Genomic DNA, 14,470 nt, shown 5'->3' on the forward strand with positions numbered 1-14,470 from the left:
TAGGGCTGGACACCTTTCTTTGATCCTGCAGCATGTGATATGCATCTCGTTGCTTTTATAATTATGGGGGAGCACTAAAGCCATAGGTTATCAGGTTTTATCAGAGGTTGCAAGGTAGGAGAGCTATAAGGAGGATAACCTGACATTGTTGATATATTTCTTATTTCAGTAATGTCAACTGTTTTCTCTCTACAGTCTGAGAGTTGGTCTCTGGTTGTCTCTCCCGGCTGCTTGGTTGATGTAGCCACCAGCCTTGCCACTCACCCCACAGTCGCCGCTACCCCCTCGCCGGCAACTACCCCTTCACCCACCGCTACACTCACATCGGATAATACCTCCTCCCCCACCACAACCCCCTCCTCCGCCACCGTCTTCTCCCCCGCCCCTCTCCCCGCCACAACCTCCTCACCAACCCTCTGGACCTCCACTGACCTCTCGCCCTCCACTGACCTCTCGCCCTCCACTGACCTCTCGCCCTCCACTTCCACCTCGACCACCAGTACCACCTCAGCCGCCATTACCCCTCCGACCACCACTACCCCTTCGACTGCCACTACTCCCTCGTCCTTCACTGCCCTTCGTTCGCCACTACCCCGTCGTCAGTGCCCAGCCCTCCCCAGCCACTCCCCTCTGCTTGCCACTGCCCTTCGCTCGCCACTATCCTTCAGAACCTTTTCCTCACCGCTTCCACCGCCACCACTAACCTCAGACACTCTACCACAACACCACCACAATCACCAACATCACTGCTACTACTACTACCCCTTTACCACAGCACTAACACCACAACCACCATCACCACTGCTACCCCCCCTTACCACAACACTACTATCACCACCACCACATTCACCACCACAACCACTACTGCCCCTCTCTCACAGCGCTTCTGACTCTGCCATAACAATGCAAACGCCATAAACCACCACTTCATCACTTCTTCCCCAGTACTACAGCATTACTGACACCACTATTACAACCGCTACCACTAGCGCCAGTACAACCCCTTTACCACAGCTCCACTAACACTACCACAACGTAGTATCAACAGCCTTACCCACTTCCTCCATTTCACTACTAGTAACCAGTAGAAGCTGCCAACACCAGTAACAAGGCAGACAGCTTTTCTACCTGCACCACCATCACCACCCTTCCATACTAGCACCACCACCCATCATTACCATTAGCACCACAAGCAGCAGCACCACCACCGCTACACGCAGCAGCAGCAGCACCACCACTAGAAGCAGCAGCAGCACAACTAGAAGCAGCAGCAGCAGCAGCAGCAGCAGCAGCATTAGAAACAGCACCAGCAGCATCACTAGAAGCAGCAGCAGTAGCAGCAGCAGCATCACTAGAAGCAGCAGCAGCAGCAAAATCAACACAACATTACCACCACCAGGAACAGCAGCAACAGCAGACGCAAGATGGCTCTAAGTCGCCGTGTGAAGCTAGCATACGGTGTGGGTCATGTATTTAATGACCTGTGCGCCTCCATGTGGTTCACTTACCTACTAGTTTACCTCCAGTATGTGCTCCAGGTGAGAGATCTGCCATTATATACCTCATCTTGACAGATTTCATTACATAATGGATATATATGTGATCCTTTGTGATGAAATATGACATGTAAACATAGCCTCACCTCGCCTCCCTCTAAACATCAAGAGGACAGTTGGTCACTGAGAGTGTGTATCAGACTTGCTCAGTTAAACAACTCTTCCTTGATCATTTACTAGAATAACTACATTTCTTAACTTGTACACAAACTTAATATTGAAGCATTTATATACTTTTATATATAAATATTTACTTATTCATTAAGTGTGACTATTATTTCGGGTGATAATATACTATCAGTGTGGCGGTCACTCCCAGGATGAGTAGCGCTGACCAGTATAGCATCTCGGAGTAGAGTATAAGGGACTGACAGGTAAGGACCCACTAGAAGTGAGGGGTAAGTGGGGATAGTTGAAGAATAGATGGGGAGAGGAAAGAATTTAAGAAATAAGAAAGAGTCAGGGTTAGACCCAAAAATAAGGGCATTGTAAAGCTTTATATAAGGGCATATCGGGGTAATATCTGAAAATCTAATGCCATCTTCCTTGTCTTCACCACTTGGTCAGCTGGACCGAGGTCTTGCAGGGTTCCTGCTGTTGATGGGTCAAGTGGCGGACGCCGTGTCCACTCCCCTCATCGGGCTGCAAAGTGATCGTGGGTGCACCTTCTGCACCTATGGGAGGAGGAAGTCCTGGCACGCCATCGGTGAGTTTCGCGCTTGCTGTGTTATATACTAGTGTATATTGACGTGTTATCATGGCCTAAACCGCATCAATGATGTGTTTTACCAGTCTTTCTTATCCGCTCTCCACCACTATAGTAACGAAGTCATGTGACCCAACGCGACCTTTCTACCTTCCCCCACAGTGTGGTTTAAGGTTATTGAATCTAATTTTGTTAAAAAAGTGCACTTAATATTTTATAGGCTTATTGGTGGTGACAGTCATGTAAGAAAAAGAGACAAATACATCTTTCACTTCCATTTATATTGATCAGCCTATAAACAACCCCTTTTCATTCTTGCACCAATCCCTCATCCCATTCTTTAATCACTTCTTAACGTCAGTAGTGCAGCGTTCGGATCACGACCAACTCGATCTACGTGATTGCCGAGACGTGTGTGCGTCTCCTCACACATGCTGTCAATGTTCACCTATTAATTAACCGATACCCTGAAGTTAGTCGAGAGTTGTGGGTTACCTCCTGAGGAAGAAGTTAGTCAGTTATTGTGGGTTACCTCCTGAGGAAGAAGTTAGTCGGCTATTGTGGGTTACCTCCTGAGGAAGAAGTTAGTCAGTTATTGTGGGTTACCTCCTGAGGAAGAAGTTAGTCGGCTATTGTGGGTTACCTCCTGAGGAAGAAGTTAGTCGGCTATTGTGGGTTACCTCCTGAGGAAGAAGTTAGTCGGCTATTGTGGGTTACCTCCTGAGGAAGAAGTTAGTCGGCTATTGTGGGTCACCTCCTGAGGAAGAAGACGCCCAAAGATCCCACCGGAAATAAGCCACTCTGATTGCCATTAGTGGGTAACTCTGGGTTAAAACCCTCCTGCGTTAATCAGAATAAATTCTTCTTCCTACTCTACTTCCTCTAATGGAGTTTGTATCAGTCTAGCACTTCCTTGACGCTTCTCCAGGACTCTTGATCCAGTAAATTACAACTACCCTCCCCTGTCAAACTGATACTTAGGTATCATCTAAATCCATCGGTGACTTAATTATAATTAATATGAATGACCATAGTAATTGCTCTGACTCGGGCCATAGACTGATCGACGAACTAGTTCATCATTATCCACAAATCACTGAATTAATCACTTTTCCTTATCAATGTAATCTTATTAAAATTAAGAAATATAAATGAGAAGAGGTGAATACGGGATCAAAGAGGGCAGGAGGGCAGGAGGGCAGGCGGGCAGGAGGGCAGGCGGGCAGGAGGGCAGACGGGCAGGCGGGCAGGAGGGCAGGCGGGCAGGAAGGCAGAAGGGCAGGCGGGCAGGAGGGCAGGAGGGCAGGAGGGCAGGAGGGCAGGGTTATAGAAACATGATAATTATTTACTAAACACTTCAACTATTACTTTCTTTCACCTTAATAGCTAAAATGAATACTGTTCACAAATATCCCTATACCGAAATGCAACATTATTACTGGGAGACAGGAAGCCAAGAGATACATGTTTGCGCTCTTAGTTACAAAATAATCTCCCAGTCTCATACTAGAGTTGTAGCCCTTTACAGCCCTTTCCTGGTTCTCTGGCTCTTCCACTCTCTTGCCTTTACTGACTCTTCTAAACATTCTTTTGACTCACCCCAGCTATAAGTAACTAATCATATGAATCCTTGTACATACATCAGAGTATTAAACTTTGTGTCAGGATAAGGGTCTGCTACAAGCCTAAGACAGCACGTCTCAACAATAGAAGAAATAAAGGCAATACTTGGATCAGTATCTCTGAATAGCAGAGATACACTTAACATCAGCTTGATCCATCTTTATTATAATGCCCAGCAGATAACGGGACATAAGCACACTGAGCAACATCCTATAAAAATTATAAGGCTGATGCACTCAAACTTCTCGTCACGTTGATAAATTAAGACACATGTGCAACACTTGGGTATCTTTAATGAGGAAACGTTTCGCCACACAGTGACTTCATCCGTCCATGCAAAGGAGAATGACAGGCTGGATGAGGGGGCTGGAGCAGCTTCACATTCTTTCCTTGGATCAAATCTGATTGTCTCCCGTGTCTCTAGCACTGAATGGCTCCTGTTAAAATAACAATCTTATTAATTGTGAAGCAAAGACATACAGTGCCGGACACATTTCTGTTAGACAATAAAACTTTGTTAATCGCTGTGGTTGATAGTTTACTGTTGGGATCCTCTTCTGACCAACAGCTCCAATGGCGGGTCATCACTTACACCCTCATCACGAAACACTTGTCCTGTTTCCTGATAAATTTAAACTAACGTCATTGATCTCAATCATGCTAGGAACGTTGTGTGTGCTGTTCTCGTTCCCGTTCATCTTCATCGTGTGTGGAGTGTGCTTCGCTGTTCTTGGCTTCGGTTACGTTCTCCTCCTAGGCTTCATGATCTGCCTCTTCCAGGTGAGTTATACCTCAAATATCACAAACATATTCCTTAAAATCTGAATTAAGAATGTTAAAATTTAAAGTTTACTAAATAAATAATACCTAACAAATTATTATTATTAATACTGATATTAATTTTTCCTACTATTAACAATAATAATAATAATAATAATAATAATAATAATAATAATAATAATAATAATAATAATAATAATAATTATTATTATTATTATTATTATTATTATTATTATTATTATTATTATTATTATTATTATTATTTTAATTATTATTATTATTATTATTATTATTATTATTATTATTATTATTATTATTATTATTATCTCTGTGGCACAGTTCGGGTGGGCAGCAACACAAGTGTCCCACCTGGCACTTATACCCGACCTCACCAACGTGGAGGCCGAGAGAGACGAGCTCAATATCATAAGGTTAGTCGATCCTTCAAACTCACCAGCAAGGAACTTTACATATATATATATATATATATATATATATATATATATATATATATATATAGATATATATATATATATATATATATATATATATATATATATATATATATATGCAAGGAATTCGCAAGAACAGGCGAAATATACACAGCCAGAGATCAGTGTCTATTTTTTTTTATTTTTTTTTTTATTATCACACTGGCCGATTCCCACCAAGGCAGGGTGGCCCGAAAAAGAAAAACTTTCACCATCATTCACTCCATCACTGTCTTGCCAGAAGGGTGCTTTACACTGCAGTTTTTAAACTGCAACATTAACACCCCTCCTTCAGAGTGCAGGCACTGTACTTCCCATCTCCAGGACTCAAGTCCGGCCTGCCGGTTTCCCTGAATCCCTTCATAAATGTTACTTTGCTCACACTCCAACAGCACGTCAAGTATTAAAAACCATTTGTCTCCATTCACTCCTATCAAACACGCTCACGCATGCCTGCTGGAAGTCCAAGCCCCTCGCACACAAAACCTCCTTTACCCCCTCCCTCCAACCCTTCCTAGGCCGACCCCTACCCCGCCTTCCTTCCACTACAGACTGATACACTCTTGAAGTTATTCTGTTTCGCTCCATTCTCTCTACATGTCCGAACCACCTCAACAACCCTTCCTCAGCCCTCTGGACAACAGTTTTGGTAATCCCGCACCTCCTCCTAACTTCCAAACTACGAATTCTCTGCATTATATTCACACCACACATTGCCCTCAGACATGACATCTCCACTGCCTCCAGCCTTCTCCTCGCTGCAACATTCATCACCCATGCTTCACACCCATATAAGAGCGTTGGTAAAACTATACTCTCATACATTCCCCTCTTTGCCTCCAAGGACAAAGTTCTCTGTCTCCACAGACTCCTAAGTGCACCACTCACTCTTTTTCCCTCATCAATTCTATGATTCACCTCATCTTTCATAGACCCATCCGCTGACACGTCCACTCCCAAATATCTGAATACATTCACCTCCTCCATACTCTCTCCCTCCAATCTGATATTCAATCTTTCATCACCTAATCTTTTTGTTATCCTCATAACCTTACTCTTTCCTGTATTCACCTTTAATTTTCTTCTTTTGCACACCCTACCAAATTCAGTGTCTATATATATATATATATAGACACTGAATTTGGTAGGGTGTGCAAAAGAAGAAAATTAAAGGTGAATACAGGAAAGAGTAAGGTTATGAGGATAACAAAAAGATTAGGTGATGAAAGATTGAATATCAGATTGGAGGGAGAGAGTATGGAGGAGGTGAACGTATTCAGATATTTGGGAGTGGACGTGTCAGCGGATGGGTCTATGAAAGATGAGGTGAATCATAGAATTGATGAGGGAAAAAGAGTGAGTGGTGCACTTAGGAGTCTGTGGAGACAAAGAACTTTGTCCTTGGAGGCAAAGAGGGGAATGTATGAGAGTATAGTTTTACCAACGCTCTTATATGGGTGTGAAGCGTGGGTGATGAATGTTGCAGCGAGGAGAAGGCTGGAGGCAGTGGAGATGTCATGTCTGAGGGCAATGTGTGGTGTGAATATAATGCAGAGAATTCGTAGTTTGGAAGTTAGGAGGAGGTGCGGGATTACCAAAACTGTTGTCCAGAGGGCTGAGGAAGGGTTGTTGAGGTGGTTCGGACATGTAGAGAGAATGGAGCGAAACAGAATGACTTCAAGAGTGTATCAGTCTGTAGTGGAAGGAAGGCGGGGTAGGGGTCGGCCTAGGAAGGGTTGGAGGGAGGGGGTAAAGGAGGTTTTGTGTGCGAGGGGCTTGGACTTCCAGCAGGCATGCGTGAGGGTGTTTGATAGGAGTGAATGGAGACAAATGGTTTTTAATACTTGACGTGCTGTTGGAGTGTGAGCAAAGTAACATTTATGAAGGGATTCAGGGAAACCGGCAGGCCGGACTTGAGTTCTGGAGATGGGAAGTACAGTGCCTGCACTCTGAAGGAGGGGTGTTAATGTTGCAGTTTAAAAACTGTAGTGTAAAGCACCCTTCTGGCAAGACAGTGATGGAGTGAATGATGGTGAAAGTTTTTCTTTTTCGGGCCACCCTGCCTTGGTGGGAATCGGCCGGTGTGATAATAAAAAAAAAAAAAAAAAAAAAATATATATATATGTATAATATATATATATATATGTATAATATATATATATATATATATATATGTATATACATATATACATATATATATATGTCGTGCCGAATACGCAAAATTGGTCAGTTAGCAAGAACTCATTTAAAATTAAGTCCTTTCTAAAATTTTCTCTTCTACTTTTAAAGATATATATTTTTATTCATGTTAATGTAAAAATTAATAATTTTGTACCAAAAGAATCTTAGAAAACTTATCTAACCTTATTATATTATTATTATAATCAAGGGGGAGGCGCTAAACCCGGAGGATTATACAGCGCCTGGGGGGGGGGGAGATGTGGAAGGCATTCAAGCTTAATTCGGGGAACTGTAGCACAGATCCAATTCCCTAAATCAAGAGCCCCTCACCAACATCAAGGAACCTTCCTTGAGGGGAACCTTATTATAACAAGTACAATTTAATTAAGCCTAATCCAACAAAATACATTTTAGATAAGTTTACAGTAATTTAATAATAAACAAACACATACGAATATAAGAGGGAAGGAACACTGCAGCAGGCCTGCTGGCCCATGTGAGGCAGGTCCAAGTCTCCCACCGGCTTAAGCCACTGCCCCAACCTAGTCAGGTCAGGTCACATTCGCTTAAGGAAGGAGCACGGCATCTGATCTAGTAGCACAAGCTAGTCAGGTCCAACTCACGCCCATTCATGTATTTATCTAACCTATTTTGAAAACTACACTACGTTTTAGCTTCTATGACGGTACTTGGGAGTTTGTTCCACTCATCCACAACTCTATTACCAAACCAGTACTTTCCTATATCCTTCCTGAATCTGAATTTTTCCAACTTAAAACCGTTACTGCGAATCCTGTATTGGCTAGATATTTTTATCACGCTATTTACATTCTCTTTATTTATTCCTGTTTTCCATTTATACACCTCAATCATATCCCCCCTAATTCTACCTCTTTCTAGAGAGTGCAGATTCAGGGCCCTCAGTGTGTGTGATGGGGAGGAGATAATGGAGGATGACAGCATATGTCACTTTCCCATGTTATTTCCTGTGTTCAACTTGTTTGGATGTGGGAGGGAAGGGGAGGGGCGGGGTGCTTGCTGAGGTGAAGGGAAGTGGAGTAAGGTTCCCTCCTCAGGTCACCTGATACTTGATTATCCTTTCATCACGTCCACCAACCCTCCATCACGACATCCACCATCCCTCCATCACGTCCACCAACCCTCCATCACGACATCCACCATCCCTCCATCACGTCCACCAACCCTCCATCACGACATCCACCATCCCTCCATCACGTCCACCAACCCTCCATCACGACATCCACCATCCCTCCATCACGTCCACCAACCCTCCATCACGACATCCACCATCCCTCCATCACGTCCACCAACCCTCCATCACGACATCCACCATCCCTCCATCACGTCCACCAACCCTCCATCACGACATCCACCATCCCTCCATCACGTCCACCAACCCTCCATCACGACATCCACCATCCCTCCATCACGTCCACCAACCCTCCATCACGACATCCACCATCCCTCCATCATGTCCACCATCCCTCCATCACGTCCACCATCCCTCCATCACGTCCACCAACCCTCCATCACGACATCCACCATCCCTCCATCACGTCCACCAACCCTCCATCACGACTGCCACCATCCCTCCATCATGTCCACCATCCCTCCATCACGTCCACCATCCCTCCATCACGTCCACCAACCCTCCATCACGACATCCACCATCCCTCCATCACGTCCACCAGCCCTCCATCACGACTGCCACCATCCCTTCATCACGTCCACCATCCCTCCATCACGTCCACCATCCCTTCATCACGTCCACCAACCTTCATGCTTCAAGCATGGCGATCACCCCTTCACCACGCCCAGTCTTACACTCATGAAACTGAATATTCCTATTCAATGTAGTACGCCTGTCATCATCCCTCCTTACTCACATATACGCCTGTCACTAAGAAGATCAACGAGAATCCATTCCTTAGGACAGCAGTGCAAGAAACTGTTGGCCAGTGAGCACCATATTTACACTGATGGCTCAGTTCAGCGGACTATAAGCACTGCAGCAGCCTGCAAGATACACATAGGCAACAAATGCATTAAAGACTAGGAGCATCAGACTGTAGAATTGACTCAGTTCAACACTAAGAGTGTAGGACCCCAATGGAAATAAGTCACTCTGTCTGATTTTTTTGGGTTATCCCGGGTTCTCTACATATATGCTGCTATGTATGATAATCTATGTAACTGTATTTGTGTATACCTGAATAAACTTACTTATTATAGAGTGGTAACTGCACTGAAGCTCGCCACCAACATATTAAAAAAAAACGCAGGCGTATTCTTCTGTGATTGCAAGTCTGGTCCTCCACACTTGAGAACAATGGCGGCACACGGGGTGGCTTAAAACCCCAACATTTCCTTCAGTTCCCAAAGCCTCGGTTAGGAAAATCATCAGCTGTTTATCTTAGGTCGCTTTATGATGGAAAAACTACAGCATGTGATTGTAGTGCTTTTTCTGTCTACGACTAACAAAACTTACCAGAGGAAAAACAATAGTTATAGCAACAAGTGATATTGAGATTATATTTGTTAATTCTAATATAGCCATTCTTCTTTTGTTATGGTTTCCAACCATAACAACAGAAGAGTGACACTGTGTAACTGTTTAATCGTCTTCGGCCTCTCACTTGAGAACTGAATGAATATATTATGTTCTTGCTATGTGTCATTACATTAATAAGGTCAAGGGGTGTATCATTATGTTGGTGACACTTACATAATGATGTAATTTATTTTAATTATTGTTCTTATTCTTTGAAATGGACGATTGTTTTCTCACTGTTAAATAAAATGCTATTAAAAAGATCTTTAGAAAACACTGTTATTATTACTGATCTGAAATATTCATTATTAAGTGAAAACATTTGATGGTTCTGCAGATGCAGTCCACTTAGCCTTCGCTTCCAACCAGATAACCGTCCTTCAGCCCCCAGTACAGAAATTCTGGAGCAGCCTCTGCTTGAGAATCCTGCTTAGTAAGCAACAGGCATTAAAAATGATCTGCTTAGTGCTCAGGACAAAGGCTTTCGAATCTCATTTGTCTGGATACCTTCCCACATAGGAATCAGCTGTCAAGATGACACTGATAGAGAAGCAAGGTCTGTTTGTGACAGGCCGGAGGTGGACCTCCATCCGGCCATTGTTAAAAACCATCCTGCTTCAAGATATCAGCTCTGTTAGATGAGAACACAAGGAAACCCAGATACATGAAAGCACTAGTACCAGGCACTATGATCTGTTCCGCTGACCAGGGAAGTGGAAACTATCGAACTTAAGCTAAATGACTCTTACAGGAACCAGGAGAGGCAGGAGGAGCTTAAAGCTATTAGTGAAATTGAAAGAAATTCAAAATATTTCTTTTCATATGCCAAAAACAAGGCAAATACCACATCTAGTATCGGGCCCTTATTCAGACAGGATGGGACTTACACAGATGACAACAAGGAAATGAGTGAAATATTGAAATCCCAGTACGACTCTGTGTTTAGTGAACCACTAATCGGTCTGAGGATCGACGACCCAAATGATTTCTTCATGAATGAGCCTCAAAACTCCATAAATGTATGCCAGATTTCCGACATTACCCTAACTCCGATAAATTTCGATAAAGCCATTGACAACATGCCTATGCACTCAGCCCCGGGCCCAGACTCGTGGAACTCTGTTTTCATTAAGAACTGCAAGAAACCCCTCTCGCGTGCCCTAAGTACACTATGGAGGAGGAGCTTGGACATGGGTGAAATTCCACAGTCACTTAAAACAACGGATATAGCCCCACTCCATAAAGGTGGCAGCAAAGCATTAGCTAAGAACTATAGACCAATAGCTCTGACGTCCCACATCATAAAAATCTTTGAAAGAGTGCTAAGAAGCAGGATTGCAAATCACCTGGATTCCCAAAATCTGCACAATCCAGGGCAACATGGGTTCAGGGCAGGTCGCTCCTGCCTCTCACAACTACTGGATCACTATGACATGGCCTTGGATGCACTGGAAGAAAATCAGAATGCAGATGTAATATACACAGACTTTGCAAAAGCATTTGACAAATGCGATCATGGCGTAATAGCCCATAAAATACGTGCTAAAGGAATAACTGGGAAAGTGGGGAGATGGATCTTCAACTTCCTAACAAATCGAACACAAAGAGTAGTGGTCAACAGAGTTAAATCGGAGGCTGCCATAGTGAAGAGCTCTGTTCCACAAGGCACAGTACTCGCCCCCATCTTATTCCTTATCCTCATATCAGACATAAACAGAGATATACACCACAGCACCGTATCATCCTTTGCGGATGATACTAGGATCTGCATGAGGCTGTCATCTGCTGAGGACGCGGTTAACCTCCAAGAAGATATAAACAAAGTTTTCCAGTGGGCAACGGTAAACAATATGATGTTCAATGAGGACAAATTCCAACTACTCCGTTATGGAAAACTGGAGGAGATAATAACTAGAACAGAGTATACTACTGACTCCGGCCATACAATAGAGCGGAAAAATAATGTAAGGGACCTGGGAGTAGTAATGTCTGAGGATCTCACTTTCAAGGATCACAACAGTGCCACGATCGCACGTGCAAAGAAAATGATAGGATGGATAATGAGAACTTTCAAAACGAGAGATGTCAAGCCCATGATGATCCTTTTCAAATCATTTGTTCTCTCTAGGCTGGAATACTGCTGTACATTAACATCTCCATTCAAAGCAGGTGAAATCGCAGATCTAGAGAGTGTACAGAGATCCTTTACTGCACATATAAGTTCTGTCAAGCACCTTAACTACTGGGAACGCTTGGAAGCACTTGACTTGTACTCGTTGGAACGCAGGAGGGAGAGATATATCATAATCTACACTTGGAAAATCTTGGAAGGAATGGTCCCAAATCTGCACACAGAAATCACTCCCTACGAAAGTAAAAGACTGGGCAGGCGATGCAAAATGCCCCCAATAAAAAGTACGGGCGCCATTGGTACACTAAGAGAAAACACCATAAGTGTCCGGGGCCCAAAACTGTTCAACAGCCTCCCATCAAGCATTAGGGGAATTGCCAATAAACCCCTGGCTGCCTTCAAGAGAGAGCTGGACAGATACCTAAAGTCAGTGCCGGATCAGCCGGGCTGTGGCTCGTACGTTGGACTGCGTGCGGCCAGCAGTAACAGCCTAGTTGATCAGGCCCTGATCCATCAGGAGGCCTGGTCATGGACCGGGCCGCGGGGGCGTTGATCCCCGGAATAACCTCCAGGTAACCTCCAGGTAACACAACTGGTTTTTTTTTTTCAGTGTATGCCGAAAACGTCAACTATTCATGCATTAATTATATTGTTACTAGCTCATGTGACACGGTGACTGCCAGAATCGAGGTGGAATATCGTCACCTGTGGCAAATGCAGGCAACCACAAATGAATCTCTCATCCCTGCTTATTAGTAAGTTTATTTAGATACAGGCACACATAAATAAAGTTTCCCAAATTATCATACATAGTAACATATATGTAAATTACCCAGGATAACCCAAAAAAGTCAGAGTGAGTTATTTCCATATACGTAAGTTTTGTGAAACAAAAGAGGAGGCACACCAGTTTTATCAGTACATAGTCAAGTGTTCAGGTGACAGTGACTCTAGACCTGGTGGAATGTGGTTCTTGCAATTGTGTTATTACTTTATCTACTCTGAGGTACTTCAGGATGTCCTTACTGGCAATATAAACACAAATGCAGTATAATGTGATCCTTTATTGACTACGTTTCGCCCACACAGTGGGCTTTTTCAAGTCACAAACAGAACTACCTGGGGTGGAAGGAACGCGAGTATTTATAGTCCGGCTGAGGTCAGGTGAAGAATGCTGCATCTGATGATGTACCGAGTTGGGTTGTAGAGTCTAAAAACTTGGGTAGCTTGGAAAGGAGACTGGACAAGTTTGTGAGCAGACCTTCTACAGTGTTCTTATGTGGGATAGCGATGAAGAAGTTTCTTGGCAAGTGGTTCAGCTATGTTATAGAAGCCACTATTCTGGTTGAAGTTGTCGGATATAGAAATAAGTGATGATTCCAGGATTCTTCGGTATTGGGTGTTGTCTTCTGTGGCGATAAGTCTTGAGTTTCTGTAGTTTATCAAGTGGTTGTGTGAATTACGGTGTTGTACGCAGGCATTCCTTGTGTCGTCAGACCTGCTTGCGTATTGGTGTTCTGAAATACGTGTTTGGAGGTCCCTTGATGTTTCGCCCACGTACATCATCAGATGCAGCATTCTTCACCTGACCTCAGCCGGACTATAAATACTCGCGTTCCTTCCACCCCAGGTAGTTCTGTTTGTGACTTGAAAAAGCCCACTGTGTGGGCGAAACGTAGTCAATAAAGGATCACATTATACTGCATTTGTGTTTATATTGCCATTGTGTCGGTATTTTATACCATTTATTTCCATGTCCTTACTGACAACCTTGAATTTACCAGCACTCATTAAGAGCCTAGTGATGCCCCAGCTGAATGTAAATGCCCACTGTATTGGTATGTGACAGAACCACGGTTCGAATTTCCCCTCCATTCTTCTGTTATTCATTGACAGTCGTATTTTACGTTTACAACTTGAGTTTATGGATATGCATATATACATACGTAACTGCGTATGTATACGTATATATTCGTTTTTGTGTTTGTATATATACTTGTGAAATTGTTACAGGCATTGCCTCTTTTACACCACTTCTATGTTATGTTAATGTTGACAGTTAAATATCTACCCTTCTACATGTTCCTAACATGCTGCACTTATTGTAGTCACCTGACGCAGATTATAATTATTAATATCTACTCCCATATATCACTACGTATGTGCAGGTGATACTTTGTGCATTACGGGTGTGTAGACATGTACGTGAGTGTGTAATTATATACCCTCAAAATATTTTTCTATGTACGTACGTACATTGCACCAGTATTCTGCTGATGCGATGGATCCGTTTTCCACATCATAAAAAAAGACACATTAAAATGACCACGATGTCAGCGCGTCTTGGTAAATATTCTTTGGTATATAATAAATACATTGTTATCTGCTAATGTGTGTGCAGTTAGATATGTTAACCAAATTTCTCTTCCA

The 14,470-nt window shown here is 43.3% G+C and overlaps 1 protein-coding gene across 2 annotated transcripts in view; it reads left to right on the forward strand.

Annotated features, from left to right (window-relative positions):
* The window catches only part of LOC128685620 (major facilitator superfamily domain-containing protein 12-like), a 111,973-nt gene that overhangs the window by 34,446 nt on the left and 63,057 nt on the right, over positions 1-14,470 (forward strand). For both annotated transcript variants that reach the window (XM_070082682.1, XM_070082686.1), the window contains exons 2-5: positions 196-1,538; positions 2,124-2,262; positions 4,550-4,665; positions 5,005-5,096. In XM_070082682.1, the coding sequence (XP_069938783.1) occupies positions 1,425-1,538; positions 2,124-2,262; positions 4,550-4,665; positions 5,005-5,096 (461 nt within the window). In that variant the 5' untranslated portion in view covers positions 196-1,424. The remainder of the gene's footprint in view (positions 1-195; positions 1,539-2,123; positions 2,263-4,549; positions 4,666-5,004; positions 5,097-14,470) is intronic.

This window comes from Cherax quadricarinatus, chromosome 1 (assembly GCF_038502225.1).
Source record: "Cherax quadricarinatus isolate ZL_2023a chromosome 1, ASM3850222v1, whole genome shotgun sequence".
Taxonomy (NCBI): domain Eukaryota; kingdom Metazoa; phylum Arthropoda; class Malacostraca; order Decapoda; family Parastacidae; genus Cherax; species Cherax quadricarinatus.